Raw genomic sequence first — 27,526 nt, forward strand, 5'->3', positions numbered from 1 at the left:
CATCTAATGGCTACTACAATCTTCCATCAGACAGACAGATGGCCTCAATGCCTCCTTCCTTGCTCACTTCACCAGCTAAATTTCCCTGGCTGGCTGGAGGATTCATGTTGACAACCATCACAATTGTCAGTTTTCATTAAATAATTTACTGTAGAAAAATCAATGTCTGTTCTTCTTCCTAAAAATCAGATGAGGTGATCGATACCAAAAAGCAGCTAGTCTAGTTTTGTCGAAATAAAGACCACAAAATGCACCTACAAACAAAAAGCTCATGTTATATAAGTTTAAAGCAAAGTTGTGGACAGACTAACATTCTTCTTCCTTTGGGCTAGGGTAAGCTAACCATCTAGCCTTTTAATGTAATTATTAAACATTTTTAAACGTTGCAGGGTATGGTTTTGAGTTGTGTGTCTGGCTATTTCTAGACCAATAAAAGAACCCAGGAAGCAGTGAATTCCCAGTAACCCCCCCCCCACATTCCCAGTATTTCTGAGAAGCTCTGCCAACATTTTCCGCCTGCAACGTCATATCTGATGGATGGACATGAAATATGTGTTATTGATCTCCTCATCTAATTCGCCACAAGAAAGAAAATATGTGAAAATATGTACAATAAGAAAATATGTGCATTTCCCAAAATCATGGAATCAATCAGGAAATCATGCAAAAGCAGCAGACAACTGATCATAATGAAGAAGGACAAATGGGTTAAAAGTGTTCTGTATTGGACATTCACAGTAGGTGCTAGATGTAATTTAGGACAAACCGTGTAAAAACAATCGACAAGCACAAGCAAAGTTGCTAAAAGCTTGGAAAAGAATTTAGCTCAAATCAGTCCCTGAGGGACAGTTGTGTTTCAAAGGCTTGTTTTTTTACATTTTGGGTTTATCAGATGCATGTCCTTCATTGAGCTGTTGCATCTGAGCTTCACATCTAAACCAGCTGAAATAGGTCATCACCAAAAAGTAAATCTAGTCTGCAATGAGAAAAAAAACTAACCCTCACAATTCAAAGGGACAGTTATTACTTGCGCTGAGCGCTCCACTTGGAGTTGTGGCTCCTGAAAAGACCCATTTCCACTTTTCTTGTTATCTGCAGTGAAAAACGCCACTGAAGCAAAGAAATAAACTGCTGATCGCAAGGGAAACAGGCATGCACACACGCATGGTTTAACAGTGAAAAATACAAATCACTGCCTTTACATGAGTGTTCACAAGAATTCAATTCCAATGCTCCAGTAGTTTATTTATCTACATCAACATAATTCAAGATATTCAGAGCACATCAACTGCAAAGGGACACACAGATAAAGCAACAGCCATGCCATTAGTGTGCGTACTAATGGAACTATATAGGAGAAAGGAGAGGTTGCATTTAACTAGCACATAGAAATCAGATAACTCCACTCAGCAAATACTGAATGGAGGTGTGTGATAAAGACAAAGTTAGAAAGAAGGTGACATGGACATAATTGTTAAAAGACAATATCTTCTGTATCTGCCTATACAGAAATGATCACATCCATGAGAATTGAGTTTCTTCTTCAGCGTCCAGAGAACAAATGGTTTTCAGATTCCCTTTTTGCTAATTCCTATTCTTTCTTTTCCCCTTCTGTTCCTTCCATCTTGCGCTCTTGTTCTTTTACACCGTCAGTCTCTCTCTCTGTGTCCTTCTGCAGATCATCTGATACCTGTTTCATGGTCTTTTTCTCTGCTCAGCATTTCCTCTTTTCTCCATTTACATATCTTTAATTGTCTAATAACTTTTAAGGGATTTAGTTGTGAGTTTATGTTTCATTCAACACCCACACACATATTTTATATTATAACTGTAGTGTAAATACAACCAGAGTACTAATTACTATGCAATTTTTCAATTAACTCAGAAAATACATCTCAGATCATCTGTATGCATATTTTATAGTTCAACTTTTTATGCTGGTATTTGGTCTCTGTGAAAGTTCAAGAATTTAAGGTTTAAAGCAGCAGCTGACCTTCAGCCTAAAAAAAAAAAATGTTCAGAGGCTAGTGTGACTGGCTCTGAGGAAGCACGGTGTGGCTACCGGCAGTAGCAAAGCCGGGCTGGAAGTGGAGCTGCTTGTTTAGCAGACCCACCCTGACCAGCACAAAGGGGGGCAACGCCCTCCTCCGTCGCCAGTCAACCCAGACAGAACCCTGATTGGCCAGCTGGATGACCTTTGATCCCTGTTGTATTGTGCTCTCAGATGGGACAGCCCTTCCCCCTCTGAGTGTGTGTGTGCAACAAACGGCAACCAAGTCCTGATATACCAATCACAGTAGTGTAAGGAGGGAAATGGTCTGAGGGGAAATGGAGAGTGTGCGTGTGTGTGGAAGCACTTGATACATTTATGTGTGCGTGTACTTCTGTATGGATGGTGTAATTACGTTCTTGCTGTGATGACTGAGCTGCAGCAGTGATTAGCTACCACAGAGCCAATTTGTATCCAGCAACCCCGGAGTTTGGTTTTCAAATTGTAGCACAGTTCTTATTGCCAACTGCAGACCAAAGCTAGCTTTCCTCAGGTGCCAAATCTAGGCTTTATCTAGCACCAGTTTTGGACCAAAACTTAAGCTTTCTCTAGCCTAAGCTCTAGACTAAACTTCTAAACTTCTTTAGTCTGTGACCCCATAGGAAAGTGCTCCTCTAGTCTTAGCTTTAGACCAAACCAAGCATTTACTGTCCTCAGACCTCGGACTGCAGAACATCTAATCTAGCTCATGATCTACAGCAAATTTAACACTCCTCTAGCTACTTCTTCTCCCAGCTCTAAACTAAACCTCGCCTTCCTCCACCCCGCTACAACCTAAAACCAACCTAATTCAGAGTGTGATCCAGATCAAATTTAGTCATCCTTTAGCTCCAACATCTAGAACAAGCACAGTCTTCCCCTCATTCCAGATCTAGAATGCACGCAGCTATAATGTAGCTCATGTCCCAAACCAGACTTCCTGTCTTCTGGTCTAATATCAGTCCAAATCGACAAGCCTAGCCTCCACCCCAGCCCAGAGTTATCAGCACAGGTGGTCTATAGTTTCTGAGGTGACATACCCTGCACTTACACTCTTAAAGCACCTTATGTGAGGGTCTTTCTCTGTCTTTAAGGCAGTGGGTCAGCGTAGACCACACCCTAACAGGATGACCGGCTGTCTGAGGAATGACCTGTCATGCAACAGATGGGAGATCCACAGACAATAGAGCTGCATGTGTTTACTAGGTCTATATACAAAGGCATGTGCCAAGTATCTATGTGTGTGTGTGTGAGAGAGTGTGTAAATGCATTGCATTTCCTACCTCCCAGTCACCCAAAAGCCATACATGTGCTTCCATGTTCTATGACTATCCCATTCATATCAGGAAACAAGGTTAAAAAAGCTGAGCTGCAGGACTTTTTCCCCCCAACAAAGACTAGCCTCTAAGCCGTGGAGATGTGGGAAAATTATGTAATCATAACCAGAAGACATAATTCATCACACAGCATGATGCAATGGATTGAGATATTGAGAACCATGGAGAATTATCCTCTTACATATTCAAACTCAGGGCGCGTTTTTCAGTGGCCATGCTGTCCTGGAAGAAAATACCTAGAAGGACCGCAAGTGGAGCAGACCTGTGAACTAATAATAAGCCATGACTCTTAACAGCTCAATCGATATCGGATAATTCCCACGCCAATATGGTCGCACTGAACTTCAATTCTTCGCCATAATCGCTGTAATAGGATCACAATAAGATTATTAGGGTAAATCGTTTCATTATAACTGGCACAATTGGATTGTTTCTACTGGACGAGGTCCATATTCTGGGACTCTGTGTGCCGCGTTTCTTGTAGATCGTAGTGCTAAAAGAATAGTTTCTCTTCGGCTGTGGATGAGTAGTGTAAACCCTTCTCATAAAGGCTGTTGCCAAATTTCATTCATTTCATACGCATGGGCCCACTGGTGATCCAAAAGCCGTTGCAGGTGTATCAAAAAAATAAATTAATTAAAAATTAAAAACTAACAAACCAAGAATTTAATATGACTATAATGGGGTGGTTTACTTCTCGATAATGGGTTAATCAGTCAAAAAGACACTCTAAATAACGTTAGAAGTGTCAGTACATAGGGATGCCAGATTAGACGGAAATCCAGGGAACTCACCCAAGAGGACGACGGATGATCAGCTCCCCGCTCCTCCTCTGTGTAAATCCAGGACCCCGGTCAGAAATATATGACACAGAGGTAGAAGAATGTGTAGCCTGGGAAGTAATTTCACAAAATTGTCCTCATCCGCACTGTAAATTTGATGTGTGGAGGCGATGTGGAGCCGCAGTTCAACCTGGTCGGTGCACACACACACACTCTCTCTCTCTCTCTCTCTCTCTCTCTCCCTTCACACACACACACTAATAGAAAAAGGTAAAACAGTGACCCACACTCACTCGTGCAAACAAACACAAACCCCGCAAAAAAGCACCGAGACGTCGTTTCAAGAAGGATTTCGGTAAAACTGGTGCGTCTGTAGTATTCTCGGATGCTTTAGTTGTTGACTGTGCACTTACTGGGTTGCTTCCCCCGACTCCACCCGCTAACCCAGCCTTCCCAGTGCGCCCATTGGCACACACGGCCGGACATGCAAATTCACTCTTCCCATTGATGTTTTCCAGAAAAGAAGGGAAAAAAGCGCAGCGCCTTGTCTCAGGCGCTGCACTGCGCCACCGTGCGGTGCTCAACTGTCATCATGTATTAGACCACAATTTAGCTATTTTTAATTATAAACCTAACATCTTCACCTGCCCTGAGCCCCAAGATAAATTTACACCAAAAAGAAGAGCTGTATTGTTTTGTTTAAATTATTTTGATTGCATTTTGATTGTTTCATCATTTTGTCTGTCTGCTGTATTTCTGCACATGAAGATCAGTATTCACACATTATTAGCAGCAAATGGTACTTATATTCTACTGTACTTGGCCGAGGTGGAGCTAGTGTGTTTTAAAGCTCATTTACATTTTACAAAATGTTTATTAATTAAATGGAGGCACACGAGAAAAGTATGTCAAATTAATAGCAAGTTTGATACTTCAGTAAAAGGAACTTGTTACATTTCACCGCTGCTGTCAGGAATACAATTCTGCTTGGGAAATATTCAAACCATTATGAATTTAGCATTCTGGGCTCAAATAATACAGGAATCAGCCCATGAAATATTCATAAATTGGTCATTCTACATTGTACAATATAAACTCCCAAGTTGCTGTAAATCCCAAATTCCCAGAGGAACAGTCGTGGTGAGGACTTAAGTCCATCACAGCTATATATTATAATAATTCAAGAGCTTTAGCAATAATAAAAAAAAAATGTTTAAATACAATGCAACACATTAGGCTCACTATAACCAGCCAACATCCCTGGGCAATCCTAGCAATCATGAAACCTCAGATACAAAACATGTTATGTATAAATGATGCAACACAATGTCAATTCTAATGAATCCACTGGTCATCATATTTTCAGTTGTGATTTTGATTGCAAAAACAAATGTAAACACCAACACCAGCTGAGAAAGTACAGTAACATGCATTATTTCGTAACTGATCTTGGTATGAAAATCACCCCACACCAGTCCAGTGTGAGCACTAATGAAAAATCATTGACTGGGGCTAGAATTTAAAGAGCAAATTCTCAAATGAACTGATGGTTGCTGCTTATTTTACAGAACTTTCCATTGTGTGAAACTGCAAAGGAAGAATGTGCTTCTTTCGCTGCACATTTGATGCGGTCATTAACTGTGGAAAATTTCCAATACTTAAAATAAAAGAATAAAAAAACCCTGCAGTTTTGATGTTGTGTATCAAAGCCAACCTCTGCTCAGCAGCTGTTCCGTATTGGATGTAACAGGGTGCATTGGAAGGAGAGTAACAGGAAGTACTAATGGAGATACAGTAAAAGGCTGCATCCTTCTCTCTTCATCAGGTTTTTATGTCAGTAAAAGCCTTGTATTTCAGCTATTGTGCTGTGGACTATCACACGTAGGCAGTCTTCTGGTGCTTATATCCTTTGACTGAAGACAAAATAGGACAACATTCTCTTGAAATAAAAATAGATCCTGAAAATACACCCATCAATTCCACAATTAGCTTGGTTCTTACATATTTTAAGCTAAAACTAGTGTATTGTGATCCATAATGGTCAATACTGTGTAAGAGGACCATGAGGACAAACATGGCCTCAAGTCAATGTATTTCCCAAAGAGGTCTAAAACTGAAATAGAATCAATCAATACGGAATGGAATAAATGCTTGGTGTATAGCGTCTTCTCGACACCTGCCAGTAAACCTCAATTTGTGTTGCTTTTATGCTTTGTCGCATTGTATTTATACAAACATCACTGTCATATGGACGTGTTAAAGCATGAAAAGGCCTAACAGTATGTTACATGTAGTTTTAAATTTAATATACTATATAATGCAAGGCCATTACTCAGTGGGGCTCCATTAGACTGTCTACTCTAATTTGCTCTCATAATCTGCTCATCTAGTCTGCCAACTTTCACATTTAGGAGAAAGCTTTATTCGCCAACTCATCACACTGCATACAAAGACCTCCCAACAAAAGAGCACTTGGCAAGGTAAGGCCCATTATATATCTTTAAGACAGAAGATAGTGGTTCTGTTAAAATATGGTGCCCCTTGATGCCAAGGGGAGCAAGAGTCTAAATTAATTCTTTTTTGCTCCAAAAAAAGAAACGAAAAAGAAAAGAAAAAGGAATGTAACCTATTGAAAGAAATGCTGCCTTGTACATATTGTCTGTTTGCTGTGACAAAAACACAACCACTGCTACGATCCTTGTCTTCCTGTCTTCCTCTCTTCCTCACACACACACACACACAAATGAACACTTAAAATAAAATACATAATCTCCTCCTCAATTAACTCAAAAGATGAAATGAAGCCATTAAGGCTTTGGCATATATTTCTTATGACAGAATTATCACCTCCATTTACATATTAATTAAACTTTATGTCATTCAAGTTATTTATCATTGTCTATACATGATAGGGCAAAGTCGAGTCACAATAAGTTAATCATGCTCTTACAATGACGCCACTGAACTACAGTAGTGAAGAGGGGCATGCATGAAAAGTCAAGGTCCATGTTGACATGGTGTAGGGTTGTAGGCGAGTCTGATCCTGTGTCTCCAACTGTGGCTTCAGATTCTCTTTTCTGTCAGTTTACTTACCGTACACTTACAGTGCCCCCTGTAAAAAAAATAAAAGTCCAAGAAATACACTATTTAGCCCTGGGTGTCTAAGCTCTGGCCCGTGCCGCCTGCTTGGCCTCCCTTCTCTGGTGGTAAGCATTGTACACATCCATAAACATGTCTCTGCACGAAATATGTGCCTTCAGTTTGGAGCAGATAAGGAAGGAGCCAGCCATTTTGCGGTGCAGGGAGTATGACTCCTCGGGCGGAGGGGTGAGGCGGTGGCGCAGCATGACGGGGATGAGGTTCTGGATGCGCTGCGTGGTGCTCTGGGTGCCGAAGTCAAACGGTTCAGCAGATGCAAAAGCTTCACCAAGAATCATCACTGCCTCCACATGAGCTTGCTCAAAGGCCTGGTGGGGAGCAGACAGAGATGTTAAACAGGCTTACTGGTCACTTTATTAGGTACACCTAGACAGTCTAATGCACTCCAAACAAGTATAGAATTTAAATAAGGTATGGACCAGTTTTACACTTAGTGTTGCTTTTGCTAAAGTTAATCAGTTATTCTTTCTCCCCTTTCAAAAAAATTAATTCCTGACTCTCTTTCTATATGTCAAACATGACTATAGATATTACCCTTTCTGCAAAAATACAAATGCAGGCAGAGAAGCAGTAAGAAGATGAAGCACTTAAACTGCAAGCAAACATTATTGAGCAAAAGGAGTGATACTGAGGTAGCGAGAGACACAAATAAATCACAACATAAAAGGCAGAAGATGATTAACCATTTCAAAAATATATCAGAATAGCACAGACTAAAATACCTAACCTTGGCTTCGAAGCCTGTCAGAAATTTCAGGTCCTTTGATTTGGAAAGTACAGTAGCTCGATCACCCACAGAGGCTGCGTGCACCACCTGAGCTTGCAACATATGCACACGGACACACACACACACACACACACACACACACACACACACACACAGATATGGTTGCGGTAATCAATTGTACAGCTAGATTAAACTGGCTGCAGTTAGGGGAATGTGTGCACATGCATGTGGCTCTGCATGATTGTTTTTTTCTATCATGTCTTGCATCTAATTATTCACAGAAATGTTGCGTGGGTTACTGGGTGCCCTATTATTTTAGATTCATCAAACCTGTATGTAGTCATCTGTAAATGACTCTGGGTAGCTCCTGCATGCGCCGAAGTCCAAGAGAATAACCTGAAGACAAGATGAGAGCGCATGCAATCAAATATCTGGTAAATGCATAATGGTTTTTGCTAGTCTGACAACTCCTTAAAAAACAAAACAAGCAAACAAAAAGAAAACCTAGACTTATTATACAATATGCCTGACAATATTCCCCTCACCTTGTTTGTGTCTGAGTTGTAGAAGAAGTTTGCCCAGTTTGGATCTGTCTGCATGAACCTGAACTCAAACAGCTCCCTGAGACACAGCTGGAGGATGTTGAAACAAATCTGGAGAAAGGAAGAGAGGTTTGTTTTTACAGCAATGTCATTATTACTATGATATTTTCAGACTATAGGCCTTGGTCTTGACATATTAAATCCATTTCATACAATCTATTCAGTGTTGCTATCTCATGGCACTCTGGTGCAGTTCATTGCCACAGATGTTGTCTTACTGTTTGTCATAAATCTCAACTGTTAAACACATATTATTTACAGTGACAAACAGTAATTATCACAGCCTTTTTCACAAAGTGTTTGCAACCGTACTGTATAATTTCAAGCACAACTTGTCCTCTCTGTGCTGCACTTTTCTTTTTATGGCATGTCAAGCTAGAAGCTTTAAATTATACTTATTTTATACTTTATATACATTTATACTGATTAAAAACAATAGGTGAATATCACAAAACCTCCATATATTATCTTTAAGAAATGGCAAAGAAGTTACTACGCAACAGACTTCTACAGAACTAGATTTACTATTATCAGGTTTGCTCTTACTACTTGAGCTAGTGGTTCATCTGTAAATCTTTTAGCTGCATGATTGTGCATGATTCTCACCTTGGGCTTTATGAAAACTTTCATGACCTTTTTTTCATTTTGAAGAAATTGATAGATTGAAGCACTTAACAACTTAAATGCAGCTCACGGAGCCTGGAGCCTATCCCAGCTGTCATTGGGCAAGAGGTGGGGTACACTTTGGACTAGTCTCCAGACTATTTTAGGTAGACATACAAGAAAGGCAACCATTCACACTCACATTTATACCTATTGTCAAATTAGAGCCACCAATCAACCTACTCTGGACCTACTCTGGAAAACAGAGTACCCATTGAAAACCCATGTAAGCAGGGGCAGAACATGCAAACTATTGAATTGATATTGAATTAATACCTGGTTTCTGGTCTCCTGGGGCAGGTCTACGCAATGGTCCAGTGGAACTCCATGTACCAGCTCCATGGCTAAAACCCTCATTCCTGACAACTCATCAATCACATTAGGTACTTGAAAAAACTCTTCTCCCTCTAGCAAGAACCTGGGGACCAGACAAAGATAATCATCCATCCATCCATCTATTATCTGCAACCGCTTATCCTGTTTAGGGTTGCAGCGGACTAGAGACTATCCCAGCTGTCATATGGCGAGAGGTGGGGTACACCTTAAACAGGTCACCACTGACAACCAGTCCCACTTAGGGGCGACTGTGGTGCAGGGAGGTGGAGCGGTTGTCCAACAACAACTTGCTGTGTGTGTGAGAGTGTTTTTGTGATTGTGAGTGCAAATTGGTAGAAAAGCTCTATATAACTGCAGACCATTTACCATTTACTCACATTCACACCTATGTGCAATTTAGAGTCACCAATTAACCTAACATGGAAGTAAAAAAAAAAAAAAAAAAAGCATGACATTTATGACAAATCTTTACTGGCAGCATATATGTACAATATGTCAATTCTGCAAAACGTGTACAAAATACTATAGCGAACAGTGACTAAATATTGTCAATTAAATATTCCACCTAGGAACACAAAGCATATTCATCTTTTCCAAAAGAATTTATGACATTTGTAGCCATTCAAATTTTTGTAATTATTTAGAATAATAATAAATAGTAGTGGTAGTAAATGAAGTGGTATAATGTTCAAAGCTTTACAGCGAGGACCCAAGATAAACAAGCCTTAAACGAACCTTAACATAGTTACAGAGTAACCATTCTTAAACCTGGTGAGGTTTGTCCTACTGAAGTTAAATTATCCTTAGTAGGGGAGGGTTTATGGTTTACTACACCACATAAACCTACCTGAACTTCTTGGCACACTCTGCTTCCCTGTTATAGTCGCATTCCCAAGCCAGCTCCCTCTGAAGAACTTCTAGGCTGCTTTCTGCAAACAAACCTGTGGGAAAATAAATAGTCCAAATCTCAGCAAAAAACACATGGACACCTTCAACTTTAACTACAACATCGCAGCTTATACAAATGCATACAGGGTGAAAATAATTAACATGATGTATGGGCCTCTGTAATAAGAAAAAAACCCATAAAACATACAGCATGGCAACTGAGTCATAGGGGTATAGCTTTAAACAGTGCATGCACCCTGGTGGCCTTGGATGTTACAACATTTATTTTCTTATCTTTAAAAGGTTTGTTATTAAGTGAATGGAAACTGTGGAAAATTCTCAAAATAGTACTTAATTGATAACTAAATACCACTGTATGGTTATTAATTTTAAGTTTAATATGCTTAGTGTGTACAATTGGAAAAAAAAGAAAACCTAGTAATGATGCAAAACCAGCCATTTTCATTCAGCTACTTTTTGATCCACAGTTATAGCACCACCACATGGTCAAAATTGCAATACTGAAAATGCTACAAAGAAAAATAACATTATCTCCAGTACTTTATCTTCATTTTGGTGTTACCACCAAACATGTGCTTGAACCATGGGTCATAACTCTACTAAATGTAAAGTACAAGTAAAAATATATGTGCAAGAGCCTTTCATACAGTACATAAATGTATGAATTTGTCACAAAAATTGTTTTAATAATTATTAAAAGAGTTCATTAAAACAGTTCTTACCTTCTGGCAGAACTACACTCATCTTCAGTACAGACATTAGGTTGTTTATGTCACTGTGGATGCTCTTTGCCACTCCAGGGTACTGGGAGCCAAAAAAAATACATCAATAAAAAAATAAAATAATTACAGAAAATTCAAAAGTTGTGAGTGAGACAGAAATAGTGTGTGTATAAATACCCCTCTACCTGAATTTTTATGGCTATTTCTCTACCATCTTTTAACACTCCATGATGCACCTGGCCAATGGAAGCTGCAGCAAAAGGTTTGTCTTCAAAAGACAATAGCTTATCTCGCCAGCCTGGTCCCAGTTCCTCCTCTAGAACTTTCTACACAATCATACCCACACAAATAGGTCTTACTAAGTCAAGCCTTTGAAACATGTACAGTCGACAAACATCAAGCAGCACAAGTTAGTCAGGTGTTGTCAAATCATGTTATGTATAAACTGATCTCATCAGAAACCCAACTGCAGTAGCAAGCTCACATTCATTTGCCACGTAGGCATGAAGTCTGCACTCTGTCGAACACGCTCAAAGATCTTCTGCAGCTGCGGGTTAATAAAGGAGTTGTCTGAGAAAAAAAATAAAAATAGCCATCTGAAAAATGCAACACTGACTATAAATCCTCTGAGTGAACATTTTGCAGCACATCCTACCTTGAATGCTAAGCATCTGTCCTATCTTGAGCGCAGCACCACGGACCTTACACAGTGTGTCTACTATTCTCTCAGCATTGGCCTCAGACAAAAATGGAGAGTCTAGCAAGGCACCAATTTCTACGAGAAAGACACCACAAACACACAATAACACACACACACACACACACAGAACAGAGTCATTTCCAGAGGCATTAGGCATAACAGATTACAAGTACAACAGCATAAACAACAGTAATTTATCTTAGCAATTATTATCTTCTATTGGCTCTTAAAAAACTCTATCTGGCCCTAAACTGAGTCAGTTGTAAAGGTGAAAAAACTGGGACAGTGGTGCATCATTAAACACTCATTTAATACATACACTACAAAAAGCTGTGTTTAAACCCTTGTTAAAAGGTTTGATTTATGGCCTGTCCCGCTGCCTGGCAGGTGCTGACACACACATACAAAAAAAGTCCATCTGTCTGCTGGATTTACAAAGCAATGCTTGACCAAAAGCAATTTCAATAGATGGGTGGACAGAACCACACAGAAGAGAGTTATTCAGGACAGAATATTTGTACCTCCTTTTTGTTTGCCTCCTAGTGACTGTTTTGCCACTTCTGCAATGGCTCCGATCCCCAGTCCTACTGCCAGTCCTGCATTAGAGATACACAAGTGATTTTAAATGAAGGGCCTGATCACAATGCTTGAAGGAAGCACTGATTTGACAAAACTGCTGTTTGTAAATTGGGACATTGTTCATACAAATCGCACATTTTTGACCTCTCTCTCTCTCTCTAGATACAAGGCATTGTCAGTCCTCAGTTAAAAATGAGATTAAGAAAATAATATAAATATGTGCCTTCAAAATGCAACGGAATTGCACCATTAAGTAGATTACCCAAGGTTTTTGTCCAAATAGTCATAAGATGTTTGAAGAAAAACTGAACATTACAAGCTCAACTGAGTGAGGTTTATTGCAGGATTGCTGTATTAGACTATATTAGCTCAATGTACCATACATAATAAACTGGACACTGATTGTACGCATTTATTCATACAAACATATTGTATATAAAACACTTGACCAGCTTGGCCCTAATGGGTTATACCATGTACAAAACACAATTAAAGCGCAATGACAGCCCATCTTATGAAAATGACTGTGACACTTTCTATTATGTAATGTTAGCATAGAAATTATAAAATATATTGTTGTGGCCCTTCTTGACTAATGAATCAGTGGAAATATTGCATTAAAACTGCTCTATGTGTTATTCAACTATTATCTGCAAAACATTTCAAATTCTGTAGGTTTATGCTGGGATTTCATTATCCAACCTCTTATTTGTCCCACGCTGTTTAGAGCCATGTAGGAATCCCAAGTAAAAAAAATGACTTGCCTCTTGGACAGTAGTCCATGAAAAAAAGCATGAAAAACCAGAAAACTCATTAAAAGTATGTTGTTCTTACCTCCAAAATTAACCAGTCTGCTGATTCTTGTGGCAGGTACCTTCCTCTCTCTGGCACGGTCACTGAGCTGAAAGACAAAAAACAACGAGCACATCGTAGTTATTTCTAAAGTTGGTTTTGATCATTGTTGAATAAAGCTACAGTTTGCAAAAAAACTATTTTCCTTTTTTTAGTAGACACATGCTTCATAACTTATGTGACATAGACTCAAAGAAAACCCAGGCAGCAGTGTGGAGATATTTACTTCTTAACGGTTTTGAGCGAGGCTCGCACTTCTAACCAATCAGAAGGGTAAACCTTCTTCATTTACATGCTAATGAAAATGGGTATCTTGTGGTTGTCTATGAGAAGCCAAAGGCTTTGACAAAGCGTCAGCATGTGGCGGATTGATTTTGAGTCCCATGCTATGGCTTGCTTGATTCTCAAAAAAATGCATATTGTAGCTTTAACTGTTGACTTGAGAAACAATGGGCAAAATTGTTCTAGAATCTAGAAGAATCTTAAAGTATATTAAAATTATAAATAACACATGTCCACTCAAAATATACACCATGAGCCATGTTTTTTGTTTATGCATTAGCCTAAATCACTGACACTTATAAAACTGTCAACATGTCAATAAAGTACCATGAAAAGAGCCAAACTGGGAATCTGGAAAACACATCACTCAGGTAACAATATAAAATGAATAAATAAATATAACAACCCTAACAATAAAGTAATAGTTGGTATGACAGGCAGGTATGGTAGCATTATTTACTGTACAATTCTGCAGTCCCCCCCCCCCTTTCTTTTTTAAATCAAAGTTACTATGTAGAATAAGTTATTTAACTAACCTTCTGTTTGACAGGTTTGACCAGGGCCTGTTTGGCCTCCCTGGCTTTTTTGATGTCTTCTGGTGTGAGTCTGGCCACCACTGTGTCATGAAGAGACCTGGTCTGGTAGTAGCAACAGTGTAGGCCACCAGTGGTGTGGAGAAAGCGAACACTCTTTCCTGCAAAGCCTGCCCCCCCTGCTGCTGGCCCTGAAGGAGGATGTGCTCCTATAATACAGACAGAAAACAGTAATTTACATAACCTGAATATGTGAAACCCTAATGTGAATCTTTTTAGTCTAATTGTGTTTGTAACTGGCCTGTTGATGCTGAAATTATAAAAGAATTGCCCAAATTTCAAGTACTTTAGTAAGATCACAAAGGAAAACACATAAAACATTAGTCCTTAAAGTAGAAATAAATATAAATTCATACCATATTCATGCTATTAAATTACTTTTTTTCCTAAAGCGTAAAGATGACAAAAATGTTTCATGAAAAGTACATGTTTTGAGCTTGGTGACTGAAATGTTCGTTGTAGATTTCTTTACTGATATAAAGCACTAATTCTCATGTGCCATGTACTTAGTATATGTCACCTGCTGTATATGCTAACTAGGGGAACAAGATAATACCTGTTGGCATCTCCGCTGTAGTTCTAAACTCTGTTTGGCTTTGCTCCACTGTATGAAGGGGAAACTCAGACCCCACAGACCATCTGGCTGCTTCATCAGGGTCCATATTTTCCCAGCCTTCAGCATCTGGAAATACATCCTCCTTTATGGACTGGTGCTACAGACACAGGGAGGTTGGACAAGTAATTCATCCATTATTATATGTACATTAACCTTTGGGTGCAATTAACTATTGTCTTTAAAACCATTAATTAATTAATGATCCTTACCTCATTGCTGTTGCCCATAATGGTACCAACCAGTCCTTTCACCACATCCTGAGCAATTATGACTCCAGGCCCTAAGGAGGAGTTGTAGGCCATTATTCTAAGCTGTTCTCCCTGGGTGGTGATGAGGGCCGACCCTACTTTTCCGGCCCCACGAAGCACCTTCAGAACTTCTGACAGCATTACTTCGTATAGAGAGAATGAGAAGAGGGGTCAACATACTTGATAATAAAAGCTGGTATGAATGCCAATAACAGAAAATGGCAGGAGTAACGTTACACATAGCACTGGAAATACCTCCCAAAAGCAAATAAATTAATGATTCAAATTCAGCTATAAAGATATTTGTAATTCTTGTAGTAGTTATTATTTTCCTACTCTCCCTGCTAGAAAACGTAACCTTGGATGTAATTAACTGCATGCGTCTAGACATGCTAATGTGTCTTAAACACTTGTTGCCTGCAATAACAGAGTAAAAGTGACGATAAGATTGAACAGAATTAACAAAATACAATTATACACTCTAATAACTAGCCCATGTTCTATATCCAGTATTTTCAGCAGCTGCTAACTGAAATTAATGTAAGTTTGAACCTAACGTTAGCGCCATTCAAACATTATACCAAGGGATGTATTTTAACACACACAGAAAGGTTACGTTATTGAAAAAACATTAGCAGAAATACGCGACTTACTTGTCCTTGAACTATGCTTTTGTTGTTAACTGTGTTATTATCGTGTGGTTGAATGGCGTGTTTTGCAACGATCTAACCCGGAAGTTCAAATTTGATTGAGTTGACAAAGATCCAATCGCTATTCGCAGAATCACAAAAATAGGCGTTAACCAAGAGAGTGATTGACCTCATTTAACCAATGCTAGCTCGAAGCTGTTATGCCTGACGTCTACATGTCCAATTAGACTAAATATACGGCGGGCCTAATAATATAAGGCCTAATGAGAATATAGGTGTTGATGCCAACAGGACACCTCATAACATGTACAGGGAGGTAGAATTACCAGACTGAACGCTGAACACACGTTTCATTGATAGTCCCCTATAGCATCACATCGGCAACACTCGGGTATTGAAGAGAATACAGCGTTTTATTTATCAGTTCATCCCTAATGAGGTGTGGTAAAGGTCTCTCATTATCTGGTGACACAATACAGACCCATTAGTATCAATATACTGTCACAATTCCAGAGTAATGACATTTAGTCATAGTGACATTCAGTCACTGGAATTATAATACATAAGTAAGCAAAATCGAATCACCACGATGAAAGAAATGTTGCTGACATTAAAGAACTGTAAATTATAGACAAAGATTTAAATCCCAGCTTACAAACATTCCGTCCTGGTATTATAACAACAGTTGCAATGAAGCTGTTTAATAGAAAATTAAATAACTGTAAAAAAACATCATAACTACAACTTTTTAACATCTTGCTTTGAATACAGAGCACGATTTGTAGAAAAGAATGATCACAATATGACTGACACATGATTAATGACACTGAATTAATGTCCAGCCCCACTGACATTGGGAAATACGTATATTTTCTTTCTTTTAAATGAATGAAAGCGGATTTCTGTCATTTATACTCCTTTGTCCCACAAGCATATGTAATAGTTAAGTGGTATGATTAAGTGTTATGGTAAAATATTAGTCACTGATTGTGTTTTTTGTAATCATCAGCATACTAGAGAAATGGTGTTTGCGGAAGAAGATACATTACACAATGTAGTGATGTTTGGCCCTCTGCTGGACTGAGAAGGTGCTGATCTGAGCTTTTGCTCTTCAGCCTAAAATGCAACCATGTACAAAACATTTACATGTATTCCTTTGCTACTAACTATCTCGAGATAAAATTTTATTTGTACTATATGCCATAGGAGATATTCTCTGACATAGGAGAATTGATGCTAAAATATCCTTGCATGTTTCTTTCATTTTGAAAACACATACAGGTTTTTGAGGATAAAATTAAACTTTGCTGATCGCTGTTCGCAAACTAGGCCATTGCAGCAAATGTAAATTGCTAGTAAAAAATAAATACATTTTAAAATGTATGTGTATGTGTGTGTTTGAAACAGCAGTAAAATAAAAGTATCAGATCTTAACAGATTGCTATAATTGAATTTTTAAAATGCACAAAATATCATAACTTGGCTTGAGAATGAATATATATTATTATCTTATTTTTTTCTGACCACAAATATGACGAGTAAGACATAAATATCCTGTTAGGATATAGATGGAGAGTGTCACACACACTAAACAAAATGTGCATGAGTTGTGTGTAAGTGTAAATGTGTCTTAACACGTGCATAAGGATTTCCCCACCTGTCTTTGGCACAGTTACCTTTGGTGTTGCGGCTTTACAGTATGGTCGGCGTGGTGAATGTGTGGGGGGAGTGGGCGGGCACGAGGGGGAGGGAGCTTTGCAGACGCCATATATGGGCACACCACCGACTCTGTACTGCTATTGGCTGTGGGCCTTATGCAGCTGCTTGTCAACAAGATGGCCTTCCTCCTGTCGTTTTGACACTGATTATTTTGGTATCCCCGAGAACATACCGTAAAAGCGTGTGTCACTTCTAAATAGAAAGCGGGAGAGTGACTGCTGAGAGTCCTAACAAGGCGTACAGTCATATGGATTGTTTTTAGACAACTGACAGGCACACAAGCTTCGACACCACTAGACACGGTTGATAATAGAAAGTAGCTCCTGGCTAATGTCGACACTAGCTTAGCTACGTGGACACTGGTGTTGACAAACTGGTTTGATCGGAGCGAATAACGTTACATCAAGAAACCCATTGTCATCCTCGGCTGCAATTTATCACGGCTGTCTGTAGAAATTTACAGTGTTAAGGTAAGTTGGTTAGCAAATAACGTTGAGGGCTTTCTAATCATGCTAGCTTGCTAGCAAGTGCTGTAATGTTATTTCGCAGGTAACTTATGCTATCCACTTAGCAAGCTCGTTAGCTAATCACGGGTATACCCTGTACGTTAACTACCTGTTAACTAAAATGGTAAGGTAACGTCAATTCTTCACAGAAGCATAGTTAGTTTGGGCCTTTTAAATTTTAAATATTAATAGACGGAACTTGATCATAGATGCCACTTGACCAGTAAGTGACCAGTTAATTAAAGTACTGAACATTTTACTACGACGATTGATAAGCTAGCTGTAGGCTGTTAGCTACTGTAGCTGGAGTAACAAGCTAATCGTTGATCAAAGAACCTTGATCCAGACGTTCAAATGTGATAGAGGCAGATAAAATTAACAATCGGATGAACTTTGCTCTAGTTATATATGGTGGATTTGTGACACCATACTTGTTGGTTATCATCAGAGAAGTTGCATATTACCCGCTAGATTGAGTCTGAGTAAATGTACAAATGAATAATTGAAGCTGAACTAAACTAACGAATGAGTAAACTAATGTTAGTGACAGCAGTATTACAATCTCGTGTCCTTTCTAATAAAAAAAGCTGTTTCCTTTGTAGTAGCCTACTTATATTGAGCAATATTATTATGTGACATTTTTCAAACTGTGTATGATTTGCCCTCATCCTTTCAGATGATCAAGCATAATAACATTACTATACTATGTTGACATAGTGTCCCTTGTGATTGTATTATCAGTCATCAACGTGACATGTTGTAGTACAAAAGTGCAGATTCTTACACATAAGCAAAGAGACAGCCACGCAGGCCAGTCAGCCATTCTTACTAGGTGTCCTCCTGACAGAAAGGCTGTTCTCAATATAATGTTCATGGGCAAACTGCTGGAGTGATGCACTCCGCTCTATTGTTCTGTTGACAGTTTGCAGCAAAGCTGGCTGCCTGGTGCTGCTTCTGTTTCATTGTCTTCAGGCGTACGTTGAGAGTGTGAGATTAAGCTAAGACATTTTAGCTTGCTTTGATTTGATAATTTGTCAGTTTTTGGCTATCTGACTTAATACTGCAAACAATTTTGGTAGAGCAGCAGTCTAAATGGGATGAGTTGGAGGAATAATGTTATGTGTTAATACAGCTGACTTTTTTTGCAAGTGTGACCCAATAGTACTGCTGATAAGATGATAGGTTTAGGAAAAACAACTTTAGCTTACAAGCTCTGAAATTGGAATACCATTTGCTAACCCAATGTGTTTAAATTTAAATTGGCAATTATTTGAGATGTAGTATATCGTGTGTTCTGAACCGCACACACCCCTAATGGTAAAGTCATTAACTTAGTAAGAGCACATGCCAAAGTGCTCTTGATTTGTATAGGGAAATGATCCAGTCCAGCAGAAGTTCACTTTTAATGTAATGAAATTAACCTGTCAATCTCTCAGTAGCCAGGCAGCAAGGTAGTAATTTGTGAGCTAATCAGTACCTTTGATAATATGTGTGTGTATATTTGATAAGTGGAGCTGTGTAGTCATTAATAATGTTTATTTTCCACATTTTGAAGGCAAGGGTAATCCACAGAGATTTGATGACAGAACTAGAAACAAGAAAACACTTCATCACTTTCAAATGGAGAAAAGATCTTATTAACACAATGTGCATCTATGATTATAAATAAAACAACTTCTATGTTTGGGTAAGTCTACTAAACATCTCACTTTCACTTGCAACAGATGTGCAATATGATATGACCTGTTCATCTTCAGAATTTTGGCATTACCTTCCTTTGTTATTGTTGTACAGGGGGTAATGTCATCCAGATTTGTATTTCCTGCTACATAATAGTTAATGATGTTTTTCTGTATGGATTACTTATCTTACTTATTTTACACCAATTAATTTGTCATTTTGGGTACCTAAAGATGAAGTATCAGGCACTTTAGTGTGGTGGTGGTGTGTGTGGCATCTCTGGATGGAACTGTGCTTGAACGAGACTTAAAGGATTACATTGATGCAATAAACTTAAAACCAAACCCAGGCCTTTACTTGTAGGACCAGTTTCAAATTAAGAGTGGGGAATAGGTAAAAGTAGCTCCGCTATAAACTCTCTGTTTAAGGGTAATGTGGAGTAGTGAATTCGGAATGGGAGACGACTCTCCCAACAGTATCTGGAGGTGAGATGGTGGATAGGACAGTGAATGTTAGGTCTCTCTATTTGTGTTTTTGTTTGTTTTGTTTTTTTTTTCAGGGGTCCTGGTGGATCAGTGGTAGAGCATTGGGTTGGGATGCAGAAGGCTGCGGGTTCAAATCCCACCCCAGCAGTGTGGCCCTGCCCACGCACCAAGGACCAGTCTTGGTGCTGGTCCCGAGCCAGATAAAAGGGGGAGGGTTATGGCAGGAAGGGCATCCGGCTTAAAAACGCATCTTGATGCCAAAAGATGTTGATCTATTCTGTGTTTTTTGGTTTGTTCAGCATTTTTTGTATTGACTTGTAGTTTATTATGAAGAACAGCATGATAGCATCACATGTTTAGTAGTTGCCCCTTTTTCAACAAAAATCTTGGAGTAGATCTTTATGAATGCCAGACAAGCTGATATCACAATAGAATTGCAGTAATTTATAAACGTTTATGGTCTCAGATGAGTTCTCAAGCATGAAACAATAATTCATCTTTATAAAGTTTTTATTGTCAGATGACTTGTCAAGCATTAAACCATGATTTAGTCAACAGTTTCTATAAAGGAGCTCAAGAATTGATGTTGACAATTGGCAGTTGGCATTTATGCATCATTAATTAGTTGTTTCAGTCATCTGACCACATAAACAAAAGTATGCAATTACATCAATTAACTGAGTTATACTACAAAGGCAATATTAAAATATTTATAGTAAAAGGAGGTAACAGATAGAGTTTTAACCTATCAAGACCAACAGCAGTAACCTGGGCTGTGGGTCTTTCACTCCTTGCCAGATGTTACCCTGCACAATTTTGTTCTTTATGAACCTAGAGAAAGTAATGAAACATTTTTTCAGTTTCAGTTTAGATGGAGAGCAATCCAAAAACTTAGATTTTGACCCATGCTGTTTTTATATGTAAACATGGGTTTTAAAATTATTGACAACTGTGGAACGTGGCCTATTTTTTCCTAAACCATCCAGCCAGTAATAAAGATAATAATTCTGGCTAGTAGTTTATTAAGGTGGACAGTGTTCAGTGTGTTTGTATGCTTGTTTCTTTGGACTGGAGCCCTGCAGTGGGCAGAGCTCCAGATCACCCCCCCCCCGGACCCTATTCTAAAACCATCCAATCTGTTATGAGTGGTGGATGGCATGATGCGGTGAGAGGAAGGGCTAAAGAAGAGTTGAGGTAGAATAAACGTGGTTAAAGAGAGAGTCATAAGGGATTGTGGAGAGAGCAATGAAAAGGTTGCAGAGGTAACAGTATAATCTGCCTGCTCTTAGCTGAGTTTTGCTGTGATTATAGAGGAAGCATTTGAATTGGTTCACCACACTGTGTGGGCGGTGATTGCTTTTTGCGCCTCTCTGAACCATTCCATTAGTATAAATGTACAAAGCACCACCCATTCAGTGTGTCAGAGAAGCATAACAGCGGCCTGTTTTTAAAGTCTGTGAATTGAAGGAGTCCACTTACTACAATGAAAAGCAAGCTATTGTATCATAAGAACTCAGAAACCAATCTTAAAAAAATTACCAACCAGTTAATCGATTTAATGAAGTTTGTGAATAACTTTATTATCCAGCAAGGTTAGATTGTTCTCCATTCATCATGTGGAGCACACTGGGAAGTGCTTCATTACTTACTGTATAGTTCACTTAAACACACCCTGTGTGAACTTGCATCATATTTTAAGATTTTATCACAAGAGTTTTACAAGTGACGTATAAAACAAGCAAAAATGGAGAGTCAGGAAGAAGCCACTAAAATGAAGTAATTAAAGAAGTGTTTTGTGAGACCCAATAACCAGAATGCCATTATTGCATCACAAGCTTTTTTTTTTTTTTTTTTTGTATTTTATTTTTCAAGATGACAAGGTGGTTGTGACGTAGAATTGCAGTAACACTTTAGGTGTTTGTTGTTTTTTTCAGGCATTTACTGTGTATTGTGCGAATTTACTTGTATAGATAAACTTAAGCCTGATTAATTAATGCTTGTTTACCTGCCTGTATCCCAGACTACTGTACTATAATGTAATATTGGGTGTGTGTGTACATGTGCACTAGTATGTGGGTTTTGGAATATTTTCATTTTTATTTGGTTGGGTTGATCAGGTTGATGGGAATGAAAAGTCCTGCTGTTTTAACCAAAAGTGTGGCTGCGGACTGACAAATGAAATGTTACTGTGGGTTCAAGATCAGCAGCAAGCCCAAAGTGTAGCTCTATTGCGACTTAATCCTCTCCTTAAGCATGCCGGCACGTTCCTGGCATCCCTTACAGTTGGCATAGCTGCAAATGTAAAGCACATTGGGTGCCCCCACCCCCTAGCCTGTAGCGTAGGCTCTTTGGCATTGATAAAGGGGTGAGGACAACAGCTAAAGTATAGCAGTTTCACTACTACCCCACCCCCTCTTGCTGTTTTCTAAAAATAGGCCCGGCATATGCCTGCATGCTCCTCCCTGTGTTGCCTTCTATTAAGCAACCATTCTTTGAAGCATGAGCGGCAGGAGAGGAGCAGGGGGAGAGAGGAAGGTCCATTTGGTGCTTTTGTGTTCAATCTTTCATTCCTTTCATCTGTGGGGCAGAGACATCAAACCTGAAATGGAATCTCTTTAATATGATTTAGAGGCTCTGAAGCAGGGAACAGTAGCAAATCTAATTGCTAATTGAGTTTGGTCAAAGTAGGAGACAGGCCTCTTTCGATAAGTTCAGATGGTAGGATTATGATGGTTCTGTTCTATCCAGTGTAATGGCTGAGCTGCTAATATTCCACATAAATGCATATGAATTGTACCTCAAGATATCTGTTCCATACAACCTTAATTGGTCATTAATTATCTGTACTGATCCCAACGCCAACGGCCATTGTTACTCTAGTGATATTAACACTGTTCAGTGACTCAGCTGTTTTTTTTTCCTCTTTTTCATTCCACCCACCCTGTGTGTCCTTTTCCTTTTCTTGTATCGCTCCTGTCCTGTCAGTACAGGTTATATGTCCAGTGTTGCTGGTGAGCCTGGTGACAGACAGTGCCCCTCAGGTTGGCACTGGCAGTTGGAGCCAACAATGAGAGCTCTGTGTCTGGGTGTTAGCTGGCCAGCGTAGATGTGGATATGCCCCGGTTGTCCACATCCTGATGGACCGAGACACCTTCTCCCACATCCGCCTATGGTGCCCACGCCCCTTTGGCACCTACTCCCAGAACAAAGCAAGGAGCCCATGTTCAGGGGGCAGTGGTGGTGGCGGGGCAGGTTCCCCTTCCCTCTGCAAGGCTGAGCCCTCTCCAGGTGCCAGAAGGACAGTAGATGGAAGTGAAGATGGAGGGATGATAGTGGGTGTGCATGAAGATAATGGTGAAAAGGAGGATGTGGGTGCAGAGAACACTCCACCTGAATTGGAACTCGACCCCAGCTCGCTGACACAAAGCCAGGCTCCTCCATCCTCTTCGGCTCCTCCCTCACCACCCTCCTCTGGCACCCACATGGAAGATGGCCGTGTGCTGTTAGACACCTGGTATGTCATTAAACCAGGCAACACCAAGGAAAAGATTGCTTTCTTTGTCGCACATCAGTTCAGTGGAGCTGGCCAGCCCAGACCCAGTGCCATGAAGGTAAAAGTGAAACACAACAGTATTTTTATTTTTTTGTGAGATATGTTGGTCAATTTGGCTATTTTCCATTGGGAATTAATAAATGTCTTTTTCTGTGCAGGTCAAAGGTAACTGGGCAACTGATTGCAGTAAAGCTAAAAGACGAAGACGATGTTCCTCCTATGACCCTCCAGCACGCTCCCAATCCTCACAGCCACACCTGAGCCATGACTCCTCCCTTGCACCTCCCTGCGATGATGAGCCACAATTAGGAGGAGTGAATAAAACTGACCTCCTTTCAGTGGCTGAGATGATTGCCTTGGTTGAGCAGAGAACTGCCATGGCCCTCCAGGGGATTGTGGCTGTTCATGGGAGCCAGCACCATCACCAGCCCCCTACTAGCACTCACAGTCAGGTCCTTGCCCCCCACCAGCACACACTTCTCCGGGGCACAGTGTCAGACCCAACACCCATGGTGTTTGTGTCAGACAGTTCTAATAGCAAGCCCTCCAAAGAGGCCCAGGAATCATCATCTCCCATTCATACAGACCAGGAGCTGGAGGAGCAGCAGGAGTCATGCAGGGTAGCCCAGGCTATTGCACACTTTGAGTCCCAGAACCTGCAGAATCGGCTCCATCTTGACGCTGATTCGAGAATAGAGTCCTCTAATCAAGACAGAGAAAGGGAGTGTAGAAGAGGAGGGGAGTCTGGCATTGTTACCCCTCCTCCACCTCCTAGTCACAGTCATGGTGAGGTTAGGATAGCTTTCAGAGTATCAAACCTAGACCCTCGGTCTCAATTGGAGCCAGCTGGTAGGTCCCGCTGTATGTTTATGAGTTGCGGTGGTGGAGGTAACCAGGCAGCAGCCAGGTCCAAAGAGAAAATCACCTGTGACCTCTACCAGCTCGTAACCCCCTCATCAAGAGACCCCGGTAGTCTGCTGCTTGCTGCTACAACTGCTGCTCCAAAACCAGATGGAGACCATCACCCAGACAGGCCAGCGTGTGGAAGCCCAGACACAACCCAGGAGCTTTCCTCAGGAGAGAAGAAATCTGTGGGTGTGGGAAGGGAGCGAGTGACTGGTTTCCATGTGGAGGTCGTGGTGACAGGTGCTGTGGATCAGTGTGTATTTTATGGCAAGGACAGTACAGAGAATGTACAGGAGGAGACTGTGTGTTTTGCTATGCCTAGTGGGGGGGGGAGTGGTGGTGTAAGTAGCTCTACTGACCCTACATCAGATGATCCTCCTCCTGGACAGCTATTCTTCCTCCAGCCTCCTCGGGGCCCAGAAGATGATGTAAAAGCAACAGGCTCTGGCAATGGGTCAGGAATGTGCTCTTTGGACTGTACCAACAATAATGGCCCTGGGCCGGGGGTGGCAGTGGGCTCAGGGGAGCAAGTAACTCGACCAGACTCTCCTAGCGTTGGGGAGGACTGTTCAGACCCTTCGCTGTGTCGCCTCTATCGCCACGTGTCCCATGATTTCCTAGAGATTCGCTTTCAAATTCAGCGCCTACTTGAACCCCGTCAGTACATGCTGCTGCTGCCGGACCACATCATGGTCAACATCTTCAGCTATCTGCCAACACGCTCGCTGGCAGCTCTCAAGTGCACCTGCCACTACTTTAAGGTTTTGATTGAGACATATGGTGTGCGGGCAGTGGATTCACGCTGGAATCAAGATCCTCTGTACAGGGATGACCCCTGCAAGCAGTGTAAGCGGCAATATGAGCGTGGGGACGTTTCCTTGTGCCGTTGGCACCCCAAACCTTACCACCACGACCTGCCTTATGGACGTTCCTACTGGATGTGCTGCCGCCGTACAGACAAGGACACACCGGGCTGCCGTATTGGGCTCCATGATAACAACTGGGTCCAGCAGCCTGCTGATGGCTCTCAGCCCATTCGCACCAAGCGGGAGGAAAGGAGGGAGGAGGCCAGGTAGAGAGGAAACACTGCACCTCACACATACCAATTCATCTCCTCCTGTGTACACCTTACCTTTCCCTCTGATCTGCGTTCAGAGGACATACAGGGAAAAGAGGAGTACAAGGAGAAATCGGCACTCCAGGACTGTTTTTCCTTTCCTACAGCACTCCTTTCTTTTACTTGCCTTCTGTGGATGGAGGTTGAGCGGTAAAGAAGGAAGAGAGTTTTCACTCTCCTTGCCTTTTTATCAAGCCCTCTAGAATCCCTGTGCTCCAGAGTGGCACCATTTGAAAGTTTGAATACCAGGGTTGGGGTCCCCTTCTGCTGCTGTCAGCACTCTTTCTGCCTCTTAATCATTTGGATTTCTGTCTAACTCCACACATGGTTATTGGGTAATTCATGTGAAAACTTTGCATTGTATTTGATTGAAATTAGCATTCATGATGTGATGCAGAAATGTATAATGCCCTAGAGCCTGCTTACTCTTACCAGTAGTTGTTCTGTGTTCTGTGTTGTATCACCAACTTCCAGTTAGCTGTACAGTGGTGCTTCAAGGAATGAGCTGTACAGAGTCCAACAGATGTAAAAGTTTATGGTGTTGGAATGTTGCGTTGCTTTAGAAATGTAACTGTATAATTGTATTTTTGTTTCTCCCTTGTACTAGATTACCATTTGTACCTGTCCTGCGCCATGGTTTCTATTTCTCTGAATGTGCTGTAACATTGTACTATGTTGATCAGTCCCCTGATAATGCTGCTGAACTCATTGCCTGTGTCACTGATGTTAATTTTTTTTAAATAGCCATACCATTGGTTAGTGACAGGCACAGTCTCTATGTATTAGCTAGTCTCACTGTCCACTGAGACCTGTTCTTGTCATTGTTTCAGAGTGGACCCTAACCTTGCTGACCAGCCATAATAAGGAGCCACTGAGTTCTTTCTGGTTTACAGACAATTTTGGGAGATGGACTTTACAGGAGCAGTAGGATTGAATGGGATAAAAAGGTGAAACTTGATGTCACTTTGGAAAGGCCTGATGTCACTTTGTATGGTTTGATTGACATGTTTGTTTGCCATTTTTTTGTTGTTTTTTGGCTGTTTTTATTGGGGTGTGCGTGTGTTAGAGAATGTTTGCTGTTGTATTTACTTTTAATCTTGAGGACTGTGTTCTCGTATCAGTCTGTCACCTTACTCGGCCTGCAAAGATGTATTTTTTAAAATACTTCATCTTTGTTTTAACCCCCAACTTTCTTCCTTTCCTCTTTCCCGCATCCTTTAATCCTCCAATTCGGCAGAGGACAGTGTTTGCCAAAGCCGTCATTCATGCTTTTGAAGCGGGTGAAACCACCTACCACAGACCACAGAAACTCTCTACACCAGCTTCCAGCCTTAAAAAGCCCCCTACCTCTTACCTACCCTGCAGGAGACTAAGGTGTAAGATACCTCTAAGAGTACTGGGAGTTGCACGTGACCCTGTAAGTGGCTAGATTTAACATGCTTGATAGACGTTATCCAGCTCTACTGGATCCACCCATAGCTCTTTGTAAAGGAGTGTAAGATGAACAGTGCCTGGTGATGGGTCAGACTCTGAAAATATCCTCTCTCTCCTCCCCCCTCTTCCTTGCTTTTACACTCCCCCACCCCTTCTAGCTGACAGACTGGACATTAAAGAACTGATGTTATGAATGATGCTGAAACTCTGCACGGAGGTGAAAAGATGGTTGTGTTGTCATGGGAGAACTCTGTAGGTTCCAGACATGTACAATGCTAATGGAAATATCAGCTTAAATAAAAACAGAAGTGATGATTTAAACTGGAAACCACTACCTGGT

The 27,526-nt window shown here is 40.5% G+C and overlaps 3 protein-coding genes across 16 annotated transcripts in view; 1 reads left to right on the plus strand and 2 right to left on the minus strand.

Annotated features, from left to right (window-relative positions):
* The window catches only part of numbl (NUMB like endocytic adaptor protein), a 50,942-nt gene extending 46,335 nt beyond the window's left edge, over window positions 1-4,607 (minus strand). For 4 of the 6 annotated variants that reach the window (XM_067507406.1, XM_067507404.1, XM_067507405.1 and 1 more), the window contains exon 1: window positions 4,161-4,607. The gene's annotated coding sequence lies outside the window, so the exon portion shown is untranslated. The remainder of the gene's footprint in view (window positions 1-4,160) is intronic. The other 2 variants (XM_067507412.1, XM_067507408.1) reach the window with 2 other exon arrangements.
* An 895-nt stretch (window positions 4,608-5,502) lies between these two features.
* Window positions 5,503-15,880, minus strand: coq8b (coenzyme Q8B). Of its 3 annotated transcripts, XM_067508207.1 has the most exons (16): window positions 15,790-15,880; window positions 15,098-15,279; window positions 14,829-14,985; window positions 14,216-14,421; window positions 13,380-13,446; window positions 12,488-12,562; window positions 11,922-12,041; window positions 11,751-11,836; window positions 11,452-11,592; window positions 11,267-11,348; window positions 10,483-10,576; window positions 9,576-9,717; window positions 8,580-8,687; window positions 8,365-8,430; window positions 8,035-8,121; window positions 5,503-7,615 (listed from the first exon to the last, which is right to left on the minus strand). In XM_067508207.1, exons 2-16 carry the CDS (start codon window positions 15,275-15,277, stop codon window positions 7,310-7,312), a joined length of 1,917 nt encoding a protein of 638 aa, XP_067364308.1. In that variant the 5' UTR covers window positions 15,278-15,279; window positions 15,790-15,880; the 3' UTR covers window positions 5,503-7,309. The 3 variants fall into 3 exon arrangements, with proteins under 3 accessions (XP_067364308.1, XP_067364310.1, XP_067364309.1); XM_067508209.1 differs by lacking the exon at window positions 11,452-11,592; XM_067508208.1 differs by lacking the exon at window positions 8,035-8,121.
* Window positions 15,881-17,594: 1,714 nt separating this feature from the next.
* fbxo46 (F-box protein 46) lies at window positions 17,595-27,507 on the plus strand. 7 transcript variants are annotated; one of them, XR_010914708.1, is made up of 5 exons: window positions 17,595-17,975; window positions 23,167-23,787; window positions 23,888-25,707; window positions 26,583-27,169; window positions 27,345-27,507. XR_010914708.1 is itself a non-coding variant. In XM_067508619.1 (5 exons), exons 3-5 carry the CDS (start codon window positions 23,314-23,316, stop codon window positions 26,611-26,613), a joined length of 2,325 nt encoding a protein of 774 aa, XP_067364720.1. In that variant the 5' UTR covers window positions 17,595-17,975; window positions 19,567-19,698; window positions 23,162-23,313; the 3' UTR covers window positions 26,614-27,507. The 7 variants fall into 7 exon arrangements, 5 of the variants coding, with proteins under 5 accessions (XP_067364720.1, XP_067364719.1, XP_067364721.1 ...); XR_010914709.1 differs by having other exon boundaries at window positions 26,583-26,699; window positions 26,990-27,507; XM_067508619.1 differs by adding an exon at window positions 19,567-19,698 and having other exon boundaries at window positions 23,162-23,787; window positions 26,583-27,507.
* The last annotated feature ends 19 nt before the right edge of the window (window positions 27,508-27,526 follow it).

Source organism: Channa argus, chromosome 6 (genome assembly GCF_033026475.1).
Source record: "Channa argus isolate prfri chromosome 6, Channa argus male v1.0, whole genome shotgun sequence".
Taxonomy (NCBI): Eukaryota; Metazoa; Chordata; class Actinopteri; order Anabantiformes; family Channidae; genus Channa; species Channa argus.

Excerpts from the sequence above, each read along its gene's own strand:
- coq8b (XM_067508207.1), bottom strand. The coding sequence starts at position 15,277 with ATGCTGTCAGAAGTTCTGAAGGTGCTTCGTGGGGCCGGAAAAGTAGGG. Across the intron at positions 8,122-8,364 it reads TTACAGATGACTACATACAG|GTGGTGCACGCAGCCTCTGT; the intron begins GTTTGATGAATC and ends TTGCAAGCTCAG. Across the intron at positions 7,616-8,034 it reads TGACAGGCTTCGAAGCCAAG|GCCTTTGAGCAAGCTCATGT; the intron begins GTTAGGTATTTT and ends GCTCCCCACCAG.
- fbxo46 (XM_067508619.1), top strand. The coding sequence starts at position 23,314 with ATGGACCGAGACACCTTCTCCCACATCCGCCTATGGTGCCCACGCCCC. Across the intron at positions 23,788-23,887 it reads CCAGACCCAGTGCCATGAAG|GTCAAAGGTAACTGGGCAAC; the intron begins GTAAAAGTGAAA and ends TTTTCTGTGCAG. Across the intron at positions 25,708-26,582 it reads GAAAGGAGGGAGGAGGCCAG|AGTGGACCCTAACCTTGCTG; the intron begins GTAGAGAGGAAA and ends TCATTGTTTCAG.